This window comes from Protopterus annectens, chromosome 3.part1 (genome assembly GCF_019279795.1).
Source record: "Protopterus annectens isolate FY-2018-M chromosome 3.part1, PAN1.0, whole genome shotgun sequence".
NCBI classification, from domain to species: Eukaryota; Metazoa; Chordata; order Ceratodontiformes; family Protopteridae; genus Protopterus; species Protopterus annectens.
The window spans coordinates 1,870,066,890-1,870,084,835 of record NC_056732.1 but is presented as its reverse complement, the minus strand read 5'-3'; the positions used below and the strand labels follow the sequence as shown (position 1 = coordinate 1,870,084,835).

Sequence of the window (17,946 nt, the reverse complement as noted above, 5' to 3'; positions counted from 1 at the left end):
CCCCACCAGCCGATGAGCTCATCCAGCTCATCATCCAGCGCACATGGAAGGCTCCTGACATGCTGGAAGCGATACCAAGGAGACTGGATAAAATATTATCACCCCCAGCTGAGCACCCACATTGGTCACAAGGTCTTCCAGTAGATGCTGTGGTGGTGGCAGCTGCAACTAAGAAAGATTTGGCAGAAGAGAGCCAAACTGTCCATCCGTCCAACAAGGAGTCCTGGGCGATAGACAGACTAGGGAAGCAAGTGTTTGCTTCATCGACCTTCGCCGTAAGGTCTTTAAACTATGTGGCACACTTTTCCAGGCTTCAGGGGGATCTTATCAACCAGCTCTCTGAAACCTTGCCAGGAGCTGTTTCCGATGAGGTCCGTGACAACGTGGCTTCTCAGTTAGCCACCCTAGAGTCCATTTCCAACTCTTCCATGTGTCTTATTTCCTCACACAACAGAAGGGGCGGCTAGAGCAGCAGGCGCAGGTATAGTCACCAGACGACATGCCTGGATGCACCTTTGCAACTTCGCGGACTCCTTTAAGGCTTTCTTCATGAACGCCCCCATCAAAGCTGCTTCTTTGTTTGGCTGTAAAGTGAAAGATAGGCTGGCAAGGTGTGAACAAGATGGCAAGATCCTGTCTGCCATGGTGTCAGACACTCCACTCCTCAGCAATTCTACTCCAGAAATCAGAGAAGCAGAAAGATGTGACACAGGAAATCACAAGACTCTTTCCTGGATGCACGTGCCAAGCTCTCCCCTACAAGCAGAGGGGGAAACTCCAATGGAAGATACCCTTTTCGGGGCAGAGGAGGTCCGCAAAATGAGGGTTCCAGAGATTCCTTCTCTGGCCAACCCTATCAACAGTTCTGAAGCATTGCCTTACTGCTCACCTCTGGAAGTGGTCGGGGGTCATTTTTCCTTTACCCCATGCCTGGCAAAATATAACCACCAACTCTTGGGTATGTCAGGTAATATCCAGAGACATCCTCTTCCATCTTTGTCCAATCTCATCCAGAGTATTACCCGACGTTCCACCCAGTCAAAGGGAAGCAGCAGCACACAAAATCCAAAAGCTGCTACAAAAAAAGAGTAATCCAGATGGTCCCCCCAGACTAGATAGGATCCGTTTTTTACTCAAGGTTCTTTTTAGTGCCAAAAAAGACAGGGGACTGGAGATCAATTCTGGATCTCAGAATACTGAACAAATTAGTAAAAACAGCGAAATTCTGGATGGTCACAGTTCAGTCTATCCTTCCTCTTCTGGAAGAAAATGATTGGATTTGCTCTGTAGATCTTCAAGATGCGTATTACCACATAAAAATTTACAAACTGTCAAGAAGCTACCTCTGCTTTTGCATAGGAGCCAGTCACTACCAATTTTGAGTTCTGCCCTTTGGTCTCTCTACAGCCCCCAGAGTTTTCACCAAATGCATGGCAGTGGTTATCACTCACTTGCGACTTCAAGGATTCCAGGTGTTTCCATATCTAGACGACTGGCTCCTCACCACCCCTACTAAGCGTCTACTGGAAGAAGCCCTGCACTACACTCTCCTCACAGCACAAAGCCCGGGAATCACTACAAACTGGGAGAAATCCAACACAACCCCAGCTCAGTCTTTGGAATTTATAGGGGTACTGTTGGACACGTGAAACTGCACAGCATCCCTTCTGGACCACAGGCTTCAAAGAATAAGGCAGCATGTTCAACCACTGCTCTGTCATCACAAATCTCCCACTCAATCTATACTCCAACTCTTGGGGTCAATGGCAGCCTCGATCACCATTGTTCCTTTAGCCAGATTCCACACGAGGCTCCTTCAGTGGCTACTTCTCATTCAGTGGTACCCTCTACAACATCCTTTGTCTTTTCAGATAACTGTAACTCAGAGATGCAAGCAAGATTTACTCTGGTGGACATCTCAAAATCCCCAACAATGGTCTTGCCCCTTCAACCCTCATCAACAAATAGCCACTGTGACCACTGACACCTCCCTGATGGGGTGGGGGGTTATGTCAGGGAAACTCGGTTCAAGGCACCTGGTCTGAGACAGAGGCTCTTTTACATATCAATGTCCTGAAACTGAGTGTGGTGCTACTACCATTGCAAGCATTTCATTCCATCCTTCCATCAGGGACTATTGCGATTCAATCAGACACCATGTCAGTGGTCTGGTACATCAACAAACAAGGGTGCACCAGATCTTACCCATTATGCCAAGAGGCCTTGAGAATATGGCAATGGGTGATAGCTTCCAACCGCTTTCTAATTGCAATGCACATTCCAGGGAGCTCCAACGTGATAGTGGACAAATTGAGCAAGTGCATTCTGCAACCTCATGAGTGGTCCATCAATCCTATGATAGCAGCAAGAATCTTCAACTGCTGCAGCCAGCCTTGCTGTGACCTATTTACCTCCCTAACAAACTACAAGTGCAGCAACTATTTTGCCCTAATCCCCCCTCGGGGACAGTCACTGAGAGACGTTCTAGTCCATGCTTGGCCCTCTGGTCTACTTCATGCTTATCCTTCTCTTCCTCTCAACTTCCAATTTCTGAAGAAAGCATGACACTTGAAGAGCAAAGTGATCCTCATTGCTCCATATTGGCCTCAACAAGTCTGGTTTCCCTTCCACTGGCCTCACTTGCTAGATCAACCATGGATCCTCAATCCATCCCAAATGTTGATCTCATATCTGCAGGGTCTGACTCACCCCAATCTAACAACCCTGAAACTGCCAGCTTGGTTTCTCCACTTCCAATGATTGTCAGGCATGAAAACCTATTGTCCCTTGTGCGCAATATTCTTATTGCATCTTATAAATCATCCACCAGACTAATTTATCTTAATAAATGGAAAATATTTTCTTTATGGGCAGTGAATAAACAATCAGACCCCTTGTCAGCCCCAGTTCCGGTGGTTTTGGTTTAGTTATCACATCTTTCCACTCTGGGGTGTCTGCCTCTACTATTCATGTGCATTTAGCTGCCATCTCAAATTTCGACATTGGATTTCAGGATGCTTTGCTTATGTCACATAGACTCTGTAAAGCTTTCCTGAAGGGGGTTCTCCACTTAAAACCTCCCTTTAGAGAACCAGTACAACCTTGGGATTTAGCCTTGGTTCCGTAAGCTCTAACAGCTCCCCCCTTTGAGTCTGCATCTTCAAGTGATGTAAAATATCTCTCTTGGAAAACTTTGTTTCTGATTGCAATCACATCGGCCAGATGCTTGTCAGAACTTCAAGCCAAATGCATCAAACCTCCCTATCTTATCTTCCATAAGGTTAGGGTATCACTGAGAACTAATTTTACCTTTTTATCAAATGTGGTGTCAGAGTGGTCTATCAACCAATCTATTGACCTTCCAGTATTCTTTCCTAACCACTCTAACAAGGGAGAGTATTACCTGCACTCCTTGGATGTTCATAGGCAAATACGATTTTATCTGGACAGAACAAAATCTACCTGTAAATCAGACCAACTATTCCTGGCTTTTTCTGGACCAAGATGAGGTCATCCTGTCTCAAAAGTTACATTGGCTTCATGGTTGAGAAATTGTATTACCTTTATCTACAACAAAAACAAGGTCTCCTTGCCTCACAGAGTGAAAGCACATTCTACAAGGTCTATGGCAACTTCAACAGCTTTCCATGCTAAGGCTTCCCTCAATGATATTTGCTCAGCTGCGACTTGGGCCAAACCTCATATCTTTATTCTTCATTACAAATTGGACTTGGCCTCCACAGGTAGAGCTTCTTTTGGCTCCATGGTGCTCAGGAATGTCCTTCCATGAGGGCCACCCAGGGATACAGGTAGCTGGGGACTCTGTCCCATCAGTAAGGAATGAACAAAGATTAACATCAGATAAAGAAGTTATGTCTTACCATAACGTTCCATCTGTGTTGTTGATCTTCATTCATTCATTACTTCCCACCATCCGTCCCCCATCCGGAAATTCCTGGTTGATCTCATATACCCCTTTATTGTAGGTCTGTTATGACCAGAGGTAGCCTCTACTTTTATCTATCAACTTGCAAACTCGATCTGAGGTAACAGGGAGCAGAGCATTCTGGGTAGGACCTTGGCTCGAGAGTTTTTGGCTGACGCGAGCATGATACTTGGCTGGCTTGGTTCCAAGGACAGAACCGATAACCCATCAGTAATGAATGAATGAAGATCAACAACACAGATGGAACGTTGTGGTAAGACACAACTTCTTTTTCCTTCCTATGCCAAATTATGCATATATAACATTCATGTTTCTGTTACTAACATAATCAAGGAGTTTATATGGTACTTCATAGCAGCAAATCAATACTACATAATGTTGGAAAAGTTCTTGCTGCTAGTCTGTTTCTAACTACAGCCTTTTTGTAAATGTTTACATTTGTTTAGCAATAAAATATACACATATTCATAAATATCATATTACTCTCAATACCGTAGGCAGTGTCTATTTAACAGTATTATGAAACAACATCTCACATGGCTAGTCAGTATACAGGACAAAAAATGGCTCCTGAGCCATGCAGGGTACTTGGTACCAAAGGATATGTGAATTATTTTCCTGAAATATTATGAATATATACCAAATGTTAATAATTCTTTTAATGACTTCAGCCAGGAGTTCACATGGTCCTTTATGATTATCAAATATAGAATACATAATGCTGGATAAACTTTACAGTGTTATAGTTTATGTCTAAATAACTCAGATATTTCACTTATTTGTCTATTAAATATACATATATGTATACAGTTCATAAATCTTTAACTCTCTCAAAAATGGAATGACATCAGTTTCTTGCAAAGAAATCATGTTGAAGATCACACATTGGTGAAATAAAGTTACATGGTTAGAGAGATATTAACCGTTGTTGGAATTCTAATAAAAATATGTATGTACTAATTTATTGTTCATTGTAAAATCAGCTTTGTCTGGCTGACAAATTACTATTTATAAAGAGGAATCTGTACTGAACAACTTTTATATACTTTTTGTAACTTTTACAGTTCTCAAGATTTGCATTTGTTTACATGCTGGTTGCAAAACTGCATTTTTTGGGAATTTAGCTCAGGCAAAAGATTGCCAGCCAGTAATTCCTCGGATGTTAAGAGGTGTGGAATCCCACTGCGGCCAAGTGTTAATAGTAAACAACTAGAGCAGGGCAAAAAAGGTTTGGTGACAAGGAATCTCCCAGGAATATTCCTCGCTGGATTCATAGACTGCAGATCTGTCCTTTCTCTTGGCTTAGATGTAAATTGATTTGCCAGTTTTTCATAGTGACTGCAATAAACTTATCAATATGTGGTGGTAATCTAGCTACACTGTACTGAAATCTCTGACCTTTTTACAGTTCTCCATTATGGCTTTGTTTTGCAAAAGGTGATTAGTCTGGCAGTTAGCGCAGAGGACTAAAGTGCTGCTTCCTGTGGCTGGGGCGACAGGCTTTCAGCCTTTCCATCATCATCTGCCTACTGTGTGACCTTCAGCAGCTTAATCAGATAGTACTTTGGGACAGTTGGGAATTTGGCCTAGGCTCCTTAATGGTCTGGACTACATGTCTAGTAACACCTAACAGCCTGAACTGATTATGCCCAATTCTCTTTTACCGCCATGTTTTAATTTTTATCTAGATGACTGTAGACTCTGCATCAGTCCTTGTATGCAGGTTACACTTTGCTGGAAAACAACTTATTGATCTAAAATTCTTAGTATGGTTTCTAGGTTCACATAAATAACAGTATGGCTTGCTTCTTAATTTGCAGTAATCTTTTACTGTTTATGTTTCCAATGCCTTTCAGCTAACTGTGTCTTATAATGTTTAAACAGTTTCTGCTGAAACAGCCTTGCCATGTTGTTGTATCTTTCAGTACTCAAACCCACAGCCATAAGTTGTACCACCACATTCAACAACATATGCAACTATTTCTAGTTATATGCTGTGAAACCTGTAATTGTCTGCTGTCTCATATGTTGTGAACAGTCATATATATACCCGATACCTTAAGTTGACATTATCAACCTGTCATCTTCTGGTTTAAAATCACCTCATGTTAGCCATTCCTGACTGGTCTTGACCAACATGTGGTTGTTCCAGTAGTTGCCCATACTTAAGTTTTCCTGATTTCTTTTCTCGTTTTCTGTTCGTTTTTTTTCTTTTTTTGGCACTGTTTGTTGTTGCTACTTGTTTTTTTCCACTTCTGGTTTGATATCCATGCCTGCTTCCTTCATAAGTGCTTCTGCTAACTTGAGTAAAGATGCTATCTTCAACTTGTTTTCTTCTTGGTTTAGAGTTTTCACTATGTATCTGGTGATGCCAACAATATGTATGCCATTGCATAACTGTCATTCTACATCTAAAGTCTGTTTCAAGGAAGCCCATGTCTTCAAACTGAAGACACTGAGCTTTGCATATCATTTCACATACAAGAAGCAGTTTTCTCGATTTCATCTCCAACTGGTGCAACATTTTTGGGGTTACCTGATCACATCAAAGCTGTAAGCTAGAACACGAAGGGAAAGTTGATTTATAGCTTGAACTTTATTCTTAGATGTCAAAGCAGTTTTCAGCACTAGTTTTATTCTTCTAAAAATACTGCTCATCAAGCCTTGTTCTTGTGTCTTTGTGCTGCATTGCTGTCCCTTCATCTATTCCCAGAAATTTATTTACTCCCTCTTGTTCGGTTCTTTTATATCATATTCCTGTCCCAAGTTGACATCTTGGTGTTTCAATTTTTCTTCTAAATATTGCTTTTACATGGCTGTTGAGACCAAAGGTCATTCTTGTCAACCAAAACAGTTTTAACAACTCGTAGCTGTGTTTTCAGCTGTTAGATGAGCTATATTGGTGTAGATTATCTACAAAAAGCAGATGAGATGTCATTTGACAGGAATGTTTTCTTGAACTCATGTTGTGCTACAGCCTACTGTGGTAACTCACATTCTGCTCTCTTTCTTATACCTCGTTACGACTAACTAGCCTTAATTTTCACCTCTTCCATCTCTTCCACTTGCTATATTGCATTTATCAATCGTATTATATTTCCAGTTTGATTCAGAATCACTGTGTTGTCAACAGTTCTATTTTTATTAGCTTATTTATAGCAACCTTGTTTGTTTTAGGAATACCACAATGGACATTCAGGTTTGATTATTTATTGTACCCTTCTGGGCTAAACCTGAACCTGATCCACATCGATCCGTGTTCTACTCTGGTTAATAAATGGAAAATACAATAAAACCAACATAAAGGACTGAGTACAAGGCTAAACAGCAATATTGAAAAAGAATCATCCTGGAATATTCTCTACTGAGTTCTTAGGCCTTGGAAAGCAATTTGCCTTTTTTCATAGTTTATCTGTAAAATACTATGCCACAATTATCAGTGTGTGTGAATGACTCATGCATTTGCAATCTATGACCCATGGGTGTAGAATTATGGCAAATTTGTTTTGTAATCTATCCATTACATACAGAGAGGCCTGCCCTTTTTACACCTCTCCATCATGGCTTTGTTTAGTACAAGATAATCCTTATTTCTGCGTGATTATGGTTTTACTCCACTTATGCTCTATTGTCATGACCAAATGTTTTTCTAAATGATTCTAGGTTCTGTCTGCATCAGTTTCTGCATACAGCTTATATATAGTTGGAAGACAAGTTATTTGTCAGTAATTCTTGTGATAGTTTGTGGCATCACTTTTAAGTATAGGCATGTTTTTCCTATTATTACCTGGGCTAGTATAATTTCAAGTTGTGTAGACAGGTAGATGTTCTTCGTGTTTCACTGTTGCAGTCATTACATTTGGGTAATCCTGTTGGCAGGTTGCCCTCAGTCGGCCTGAATTCCAAAGTCCTGGGTCCTGCGTCGGCTGCTGTCACCTCTTCCCTGACGTCAGGTTGTCAGGGGTATAAAAGATGCGGCTGATGCCATTTTCTTTAGTCTTTCTTGCCGCGCGGTGCCTGAAGCAGAAGGAGTTTGCAAGTGCCGGTCGGCCGACTCCTGAGATTTTCGTGTTCGAGTTTCAGATCCAAAGTCCTCAATAAAGCTAAGTACCCCGTTAGGGAAACTTTTTTCTTGCTCCAGACCAACGTCAGAAAAAGTAAATAATTGTATTTCTTGTGGAAAGCAAATACCTCATAACGATTTTCATTCTTACTGTATTCCTTGCCTAGGCCCTGATCACGTTTCTGGTTGTCGGTTTTGTGCTAGATTTAACCAACGCACTATTAAGCGTCGGTATGATTTTGCTTTAAACTATTTTGGACGCCGGTTTAATTATCCAGAAATGTCATCGGATAGCCATCCGACTACCGAAGTTCATAACAAATGCAAAGAAAAGGAGAGAGACAGACAACCGAGGCCCAAAACCGACGACGAAGCTTCTAAGCCAGTCGCCAGTTCGCCGGTTCTCAGTGAGGCACTTTCTCAGCCCCTGACTCCCGCTATTTTAGAGTCGCAGGCCGCTACTGACTCCCACGTGGAGTAGGCCATGCTGCTAGAAACTCAAGGTATTGGAGCCTCAGATACTATTCCTTCAGATGGGTCTGGAGCCGCTTCTGAGGGTGTATTCAGACCTAAACATCTTTACATTAAACCGACTTCAGCTTCAAAGGCAAAGGCTAAAGCACCTTCTAAAGCAAAGAAACAAACTCAAGAGCCACGGGTCAGGCCTCTATGCCCAAAAAACAGATGCTCAAAATGGCCGAAGACTTGATTACCTTGATCAGGGGTTCCCATCCCCCTCCTGATAAGAGGCTTAGGCAAGAGACTGACTATGAATCTTCAGATCAGGTTTCCATTTCTTCTGATTCCTCTTCTGATCAGGAATATTCTCTTCCCCCTATGAGGATTCTGATGCTGAAGAATCTATACCTTCAGCTTCTCCTCCATGGGACTATTCTTTTGGGGAAACCTTGCATACCATGAGGGAGCATTTCCACTGGGACAGCCAAGATTTTTCAGAATCTAAAAAGAGGCTCAGGGATTTCCTTCTACTACCCCAACACAGGCCACTAGCCATTCCACCTGTGTTAGACATTGTAGATTATGTGTTTTCAGAGTCTAGTCTTACCCCTGACTCCTTACCTCCAGTTCCAGTTAAGCCTGACAGATATTACAGGGTTCCTGACTCTCATAAATTCCTTTTTAAAAACCCTGCTGCAGACCCAGAAACTATTTCACAGGGTCCCAAAGGAGTTAAGGCTTCCACTGCAAAAAACTCTACCCCCTCTGACAGAAATTCTAGGGCACTGGATAGATGGGGAAAAAAGGTTTACACATCTGCTACCTTGGTTAAAAGGGCCTTAAACTGTCAGTTTCATATGCTCAAATATCAGCAACATGTCATGGCATTGCTTAAATAGAAAATGTTGATAAACTCTGAATGTGCAGAAAACAAGGAAATGTAGGATTTATTGCATGCAGCTGAATAAGTTGGAAAACATATTTTGCAATATGGTTTTGATTCTTTGGAGGCCTCCTGCAGGGCCACAGTTACGGGTTCTGTAATTAGGAGGCATGCTTGGTTAAAGGAACAAAATCTGCCTGATCATGTCAAAGTTAAATTATTAGATGCACCTTTACAGCATAATACTTTGTTTGGTGTTAAGGCAGAAGAGGTGTTAAAGAAAATGGAGGACAAAGCTAAGTCTATGCAAACTGTTAAAGATTTTTTACAAGTACAGTCACCTAGGTTTAGTAGAAACTGGCCAACAAAGAAGTGGTCCTTTCCTGTGTCAGACAGACCTCAACGGGGAAGACCCAGATGCCGTAGAGGCAGATCCCAGGCGCAAGGTTCATACAGGTCAAAGCAATGGGGTGCTTCTACCTCCAAAGTTGGAGACAACAAATCAGAACCATACAGGAAACAGTCCCGATGACTTCCCCCTGCCTGCACCAAGCAGTTATCTCCTGACAGCACCCTTAGGGGGAAAATTAGCACTTTTTTCTCAAAATTGGCACATCATAACCCAGGACAAGTGGGTTCTAAATATCATGTCACAAGGCTACAAGTTCCATTTCCATACCCTGCCAAAGGCAAACGGCTGGCCAGATCTGCCAAAAAATCAATGGGCAGAAGCACAAAAACAAGTCTCATCCCTTATGGACATGGGGGCCATTCAACAAGTACCAGAGCAAGAGCAGGGACAAGGATTTTACTCAAGACTGTTCTTGGTACCCAGAAAGGACAAGACCTGGAGACCAATACTGGACCTATCTGTTCTGAACACATTCCTGGATGTTGACTTTCCAGCAGCTTCTGCCCATGCTGGGCAAGAAGGCTTGGCTTGTGACTTTAGACCTAAAAGAGGCTTACCTGCATATCCCAATCAGACAAATATGCAGAAGATACCTCAGATTCAAGGCTGGCACAATGCATTACCAATTCTCTGCACTGCCCTTTGACTTATCTACTGCACCCAGGGTCTTTACAAAGTGCCTGGCACCAGTAACTGCATTCTGCAGACAAAGAGGAATACAAATATATCCTTACTTGGACGACTGTCTAATTCAAGCAGAGAACAAGGACATTCTTCTACAACATCTGGCGTTTGTGAAAAGACTTCTAACATGCCTAGGGTACACAGTCAACGAAAAGAAATCAAAACTAGTACCCTCTCAAGAGATAATATTCCTGGGTGCAAGCTTAAATACAACTGCCCAGATGGCTTATCTCACGCCAGACAAACAAAGGCAACTGACTACCTATTTCAAAATGTTGGCAACAAAGGCCCAGTTATCTGCAAGAAAATTTCTGCAGGCTTTGGGCTTCATGGCATCCTGCATCCTACTAATTCCATATGCAAGACTGCATATGAGGAAACTTCAGTGGTACCTAAAAAATATTTGGACTCAACATTGCCACAGCATGGAAACTATGATTACTCTCATTCCCTGCCTGCAACAAGAGTTTCGATGGTGGGCAAAGGCTTGTCACCAAAACAAGGGAGAGCCATTCACATTACCCCCAGCCAGGCAGACACTAACAACAGATGCATCAGATTATGCCTGGGGGGCCCACATGGCAGGAAGATGCATTCAAGGCACATGGACCTCAAACCAAATGCATCTACATATCAATCAAAAAGAGATGCTAGCTGTTCAAAATGCCTTGACAGCCTTCAAGGACCTACTTCATCCGGGACAACTACTGATAAAGACAGACAACACCACTGTCATGTGGTATATAAACAAGCAGGGGGGCACACATTCTTACCCCCTTTGCAGACTAGCCATGACTTTGTGGGACACAGCACTGACTTACCAAGTACATCTGCAGGCACAATTCCTGCCAGGAAGGAAAAATACTCTGGTAGACGAACTAAGCAGAAACCTCATGGATCCCCACGAGTGGCAGCTAGATCCACAAGTCTTCAGCATGATAACAAGGAAATGGGGATGCCCGGACATAGATCTATTTGCCTCCCCACACAACTACCAACTAAAAAGATTCTGCACAAGGATTTATCACAGACAAGCCTGGAAAGTGGACGCCCTATCTTTCAGCTGGAATAATCTATCAGTATATGCCTTTCCCCCACTGCCTCTCCTCCCCAAGGTACTCCTAATGGTCAGACAGGAGAAGCCAAAGATGATACTGATTGCCCCAGACTGGCCCCGCCAGTACTGGTATCCAATACTAAGGAACTTGTCTCAATGCCCAGCTTGGGCCTTACCTCAAATACCTCATCTACTGTCCCAGCAAAACAATCAGATCCTGCACAGCCAACTCAGGACTTTAAACCAGGCAGCATGGTGGATAATGTAGTCATACAAAACACACCTCTCAGTAAAGCTGTAATGGATATCATTTTGGAAGCCAGAAGGTCTAGTACTAGAAAATCTTAAGCTGGAAAATGGAAGAGATTCTGTGCTTGGAACCAGGCATATTTAACTGAGATGCTAGACAAAGGCCTATCTTTTTCATCTATTAAAATTCATGCCTCTGCCATTTTGGCTCATTACAATACAGAGCCACCAATCTTTTTGCATCCCTTATTAAAGCAGTACCTCAGAGGAGCCAAAAATTTAAGGCCTCCAAGGAGATCATCAACACCTGCATGGGACCTCAACTACGTCTTGGAAAAACTCACCCTGCCTCCTTTTGAGCCAGCCGCTACTGCTGATATAACGTTTTTACCTTGGAAAACAGCTCTGCTGCTAGCAATAACTTCTGCAAGACGAGTTTCAGAGCTACAGGCACTCATGGCTGTGGAACCTTTTATCATTTTTTACCCAGACAGGGTCTCTCTGAGGACAAAACCCAACATTTACACCTAAGGTAGTGTCCAGTGTGGCTCTTAACCAAACTATTCATCTGCCAACTTTTTATCCAAATCCACAGAACAAGGGGGAGAGAATTCTGCATTCTTTGGACGTACACAGACAGCTTAGCTACTACTTGGACAGAACCAAAGTTTTCAGAAAGACAGAGCAATTACTAGTGGCATATGCTGCAGGATCACAAGGAAAGGCTATCTCAAAGCAGACTATTTCAAAGTGGATAGGCCACTGCATTCATTTCTGCTACTTACACCATGGCAAGCCAGTACCCAAGGGCATTAGGCCACATTCAACCACAGCTGCAGCCACTTCAGCAGCCTTTTTCAGGGGAGTACCAACCAAGGACATTTTAGAGGCTGCTACTTGGAGTTCAGTGCACACCTTTACAAAGCACTATCATCTGCCACTCTACTCTAAATCCAGGGCAGGCTTTGCCACTGCAGTTCTGCAGGGCCTCATAGCCGCTCCTAACTCTGTTTAGCTCCAGCCTCCCAACCATAGTTTTGGGAATCTACCCAAATGTAATGACTGCAACAGTGAAACACGAAGAACATAGTACAGTTGTGTACACTTACCATAAATGTAGATGTTCGAGTGTATTCACTGTTGCAGTCCAGGTTACCCAGCCACCATCCCCCTTTCTTCTGATGGAACCTATCTTTCCTTCTTTGATTCATACAACCTATGTGGTGTATTTGCTTGTAGAGGAAGATAAAGTTTACATTGGTGCATGTTTATATATATATATATATATATATATATATATATATATATATATATATATATATAAATTTTGGCTACCCGTTTAGGGGGCACCTGACATCTGGGGCAAGAAAAAGTAAAGAAAATGGCGTCGGCCGCATCTTTTATACCCCTGATGACCTGATGTCAAGAAAGGGGCGACTGCAGCCGACGCAGGACCCAGGACGTTGGAATTCAGGCCAACTGAGGGTAACCTGCCAGCAGGATTACCCAAATGTAATGACTGCAACAGTGAATACACTCGAACATCGACGTTTATGGTCAGTGTACACAACTGTACTTTTTACACTCAAGGATAAAAATGGGTACAGCATCTGGGCCCAGAATTTTCCAGAAGGGAGCCTTTCTTAACCTCTGCTCTATATTACTGACTCTTTGTGGTTGTTGTGATGTTGCGTCAGACTTCTCTTATGTTTAAAGCATTTGCCACATGTGGCACACTTATATAGCCTCTGTTTCGTATGGACATACTGATGCTGTATCATTGTATCTTTTGCCATAAATCCCTTTCCACATGTGGAACATTTATAGGGCTTCTGTCCCGTGTGTGCATATTGATGCCTTAGCATACGATACTTCCTTGTAAAACCTTTGCCACATGTAGCGCATTTATAGGGTTTCTGTCCAGTGTGTACTAACTGGTGGTTTATCATGTTTGCCTTCTGTGTAAAACCCTTGCCACATGTGTCACATTTGTAGGGTTTCTGTCCAGTATGGATACCCACATGCAATGTCAGAGAACTCTTATTCAAAAAACCCTTCCCACATGTAATGCATACAAAGGGCATCTTCTCAGAATGGACATGCTGGTGTTGTATCATGCGCCACTTTTTTGTAAATCCTTTTCCACATGAGGCACATTTATAGGGAGTCTGTCCAGTGTGTACAAATTGATGGCTTACCACATCAGCTTTCTTTGCAAAACCCTTGTCACATGTGGCACATTTATAAGGTTTCTGCCCAGTGTGGGCATATTGGTGTCTCAACATCTTAGCCCTGTATGCAAAGTCCATGCCACATGTAATGCATTTATATGGTTTCTGATTAGTATGGATATGCTGATGTAGTATCATGTTACCCTTTTGTGCAAATCCCTTACCACATGTGGCACATTTATAAGGTTTCTGCTCAGCATGGATATACTGATGTCGCACCATGCTACCCTTCTGTGTAAATCCCTTACCACATGTGGCACATTTATAGGGTTTCTTCCCAGTATGTGCAAACTGATACTTTTTCATTTTAGTTTTTTCTGTAAAACCCTTGCCCCTTGTGGCACACTGCTGGTAGTATTTCTTCTCACGCTCTCCAGTGTGGACTAACTGATGTTTTTCCATGCTTGACTTCTGTGTAAAACATTTGGCACAAGTAGTACATTCAAAGGGTTTCTGCTCTTGAATCGTCTTATGTGCTGCTGATCTTGTTTTGCCTGCAAAACCTTTGTCATCTGTGGCAGATTTATATCGATTCTCTCCACTTAATATCTGTTCATGTGCTGGCAAAGTATTCTTATGTCTTTTGTCACAGTGAATTATTTGATCAGATGAGCAGCTATGAATCTTTAAACTATTGTTATGATTACGCCATCTGCTTGGACTTTCCCTTACTTGGGTTTCCAGATGCATTTCTAGTTCATCTTTTTTGTTAAGCATCTCTTTATTTTCCATATAATTATGTTTTCTGCTTTTGATCTGCCTCAGGTTTTGCCTTGTAATCGAAATCTCTGGAAAAGATCTGTGACGTTCAGAATCGATGAGTTTCCCATGCGGTGAGTGCAGACACTGTATCTCAGGATAACCTGCATTCCTGTTGACTTAAAAGAAAACAAATAAGGTGTCAGAATATAATCAGTCACAGAGAACTTTTTATTTTCTTATTCCAAGTGTTACAGTTCAAAATGTGTATTCAGACTTTGTAAAATTTCAATAATGAACATGTCCTCAAAAAACTGTTTGTCCACTTACTACACCTTTCTGTTTCTTCCAACTACAATCAGCAATGCTGTCTTATCTGCTGCTTACTTTTTATGCAAGTTCCCACATACGTATCATCTCTATTTCCCTACAAAATGCAGGAATTTTTCACATCCCACCTTCATCTTTATGTAAGTGCATCAACAATGCTCTTAAACATTTAAAATAAACTCTCCCCAAGGACCAATAACAAAACAGGATGACTACGACCAAAATAAGTGAGACAGTATTAGCAACATTTCAGAAATAATCATACTTAACACCACTGTATTCTAACACGGTGGTTTTAAAAATGCAAAATTCTGTCACCCAACAGTCAAAACAAACATCCTGCAGAGATATTCCAGCTTCGTGTTTTTGGATTTGGCAGACATTAAATACCAGACTGCATCCTTTAGCAAAAGATGAGCACCATGTCACTGTGGAAGTGGTAAGCAGTTTCTAGTTAACTGTAGTACTAGTAAATGCAAACAAGAGAAGGTAGTGGTGGTGTCATAATTCTCACATTTATTACTCTCTAAATGTGTAGGTTTACGAGCACAAGACCATCTTAACAGGAAGAACCCATGATCATCGGGAGTTGCTCAGAGTTGCACTCACTATTACAAAATAAAGCTTGCAGCCCTAATCTTCTGTGCTAAACTGCAAGAAAGGTTGAGATGTTTGTAAAGGTACAATTTATACATGCAAAGTATAAACCAGAAAATGAGCTAAGAACTGTGGACATTTATATATGTATATAAAGTGTGCCAAATGGTAGCCATTTCATATGTCGGGATCCTGTAGAGTGATTTCCAAATCACTGACAGTGAATGACCAAAATCAGACTTTCATATATTAAGTACAAGGGAGCTTATTGTAAGAAAATTCCTTTTTCTCCAAGATATGGTGATCGCGGACTTGGTATATATGTTTGAGGAGTGTGTGGGGCTTGTTGCCCACACTGTTGGGTGGAAGGGGGGGGCTTGCCCCCTAAAAAAAAGTTTAAAGAACAGTAATCTTTGAGGTTCACTGTTCTTTTAAGTTTTCAGTCTGTTTTTTATCTTGTTGGCACACAGCATTTCGCGTGCCGATATTTCAGTATTGAGTCATCTCAGGTATTTTGGAATGACTTATGATTTTAAAACAAAGAATGTATTACTGTGACCATTTGCAGCACTGTTCATAAATGCCTCAGAAGAGGACATGCAGTGATCTAGTGCCATAATTCTAGATTAATAATACGTATGCTGTTTTTTGCATGCCTTTGGCCCCAGTTGTGGCAAATAAGGGTCTCATTATCAGCCCACCCACCAGGTTAATAAATGTCTAAATAAAAATACACAAAAATATTAAAGCCATCTACTGTGCACCCCTTTGCCATGTTAACAGTTTTCAAAGTATATTATATTATTTCACATTCCAGTGTACCTTGACCCCTTACTGGTAGTCCATGATGATGCAGTGCAGTATCTATTCTTCATCACTTTCACTGCCGTTACTGTGTAAAATGAGAAATACTGATATTTTATCTTATTTTAGACATTTGTCAATTGGGTCAGCCCACTGGACACAAGTGTTTCTTTTCAGGGGTGACACAGGAGCACTGCCTTATCCATTGACTTGTTCGGTGTCACACAGTAGGTAGACGGAGTTACAAGGACTGAAACCCCGTACCTTTGCCTACAAAAAAGCAGTTTGCTAAAAATTCAGAGCCTTAATCCTCTAAAGTAACTTACACATACTCTGATCCTCCCCTGTGATTTTATTGTGCAACAGAAGTAATCATTGGTTTCACTTCTAACCCCTCCCCCTCTTGATCACCTCACCACTTTAAGTCTGCAAATAACACAAATTATGTACTTACTATCATGTTATACTGTCAGAATCCATATCTGTTCACTTCCAATGTAGGACTGGTTCCTAGAGGTAGCTCTTTCAGTGGCATCTACATAGCCTTCCCTAGTCTCCTCCCCTCTCTCCCATAATGCCCCATATTCCAACTCATCTCTCTCTCAACAAGTCTCCATATGTGTTCTTATAACCACATAGATAATAGGGCAATGAGTAACACCACAACTTGATGGTCTCAGGAACTGTCATTTACATCTCTTCAAAAGAGTGTTTTGAGAATAAGAAGGGAGAATGTGGGAGGAAATGGTGAAGAGGATGGCCATGGATGATGAACATTTAACAATAAGGTAAGTACACAGCCTCAGTATCTTGTGTGTTTGTTTGTCCACTTCAAAGTTAGGACAGAATCCCCAGGTACTAGTCTTGGGTGGACTTGCAACAGAGTTTTACAGAGGATGGTGCCTCCAAAGTCAGCCCAGATGTAGAGATGACACCTAGCTTATAGTATCCTGTAGAAGTGAAACCCTGTGCTGCAGCACTACAAATGCTATATAAACCTTCAGATCCAGTTGTTACATCTCTTCAGTATTAATCAAGGATGTAACAATATTACCATGAATTTCAGACAAAGTGAAACTGGAAAAGCATTCTGTAAATTAATAAAGCACTGTATCTGAAGAAGTCTGTAAAGAAAAAAGGGATTATCGTCTTAAAACCTATAAAAGGAATGATCAGGATTCCGTCTTCTTTTAGAAGGAGAAGGAGGATTTGGAACTGGATTTATTTTTGTTTTTAGAAACAATTAATGTAGTTAACAGGATTGCTGTAAATACTTGGACTCTCAGCAATCCTGTTTTAGCATTTTGGTTTGTCCTGACACATACCCCCTGTATATGGCTAAGCTGGACTGGAGATATTGGAGTCTCCACCCATGGGTGACCTTTGATTGTGCACTAACAATCTGCCGTGTAGATCTTATTTCATTATTAATGAGTTTGTTACCACTCATCCATATACTCTTCTAGGACAATAAATCTAAAAGCTGTTCTGGGGCTGAATTGATGAAAAGATCTTGTGAATACATCCCTGCA

The 17,946-nt window shown here is 41.6% G+C and overlaps 2 protein-coding genes across 3 annotated transcripts in view; both read right to left on the bottom strand.

Moving 5' to 3' along the window:
- The window catches only part of LOC122798790 (zinc finger protein 271-like), a 651,855-nt gene that overhangs the window by 101,470 nt on the left and 532,439 nt on the right, over positions 1-17,946 (bottom strand). The window lies entirely within an intron of this gene.
- The window catches only part of LOC122798792 (zinc finger protein OZF-like), a 117,418-nt gene continuing 112,739 nt past the window's right edge, over positions 13,268-17,946 (bottom strand). For both annotated transcript variants that reach the window (XM_044067903.1, XM_044067904.1), the window contains one exon: positions 13,268-14,862. In XM_044067903.1, coding sequence (XP_043923838.1) covers positions 13,409-14,862 — 1,454 coding nt within the window. In that variant the 3' untranslated portion in view covers positions 13,268-13,408. The remainder of the gene's footprint in view (positions 14,863-17,946) is intronic.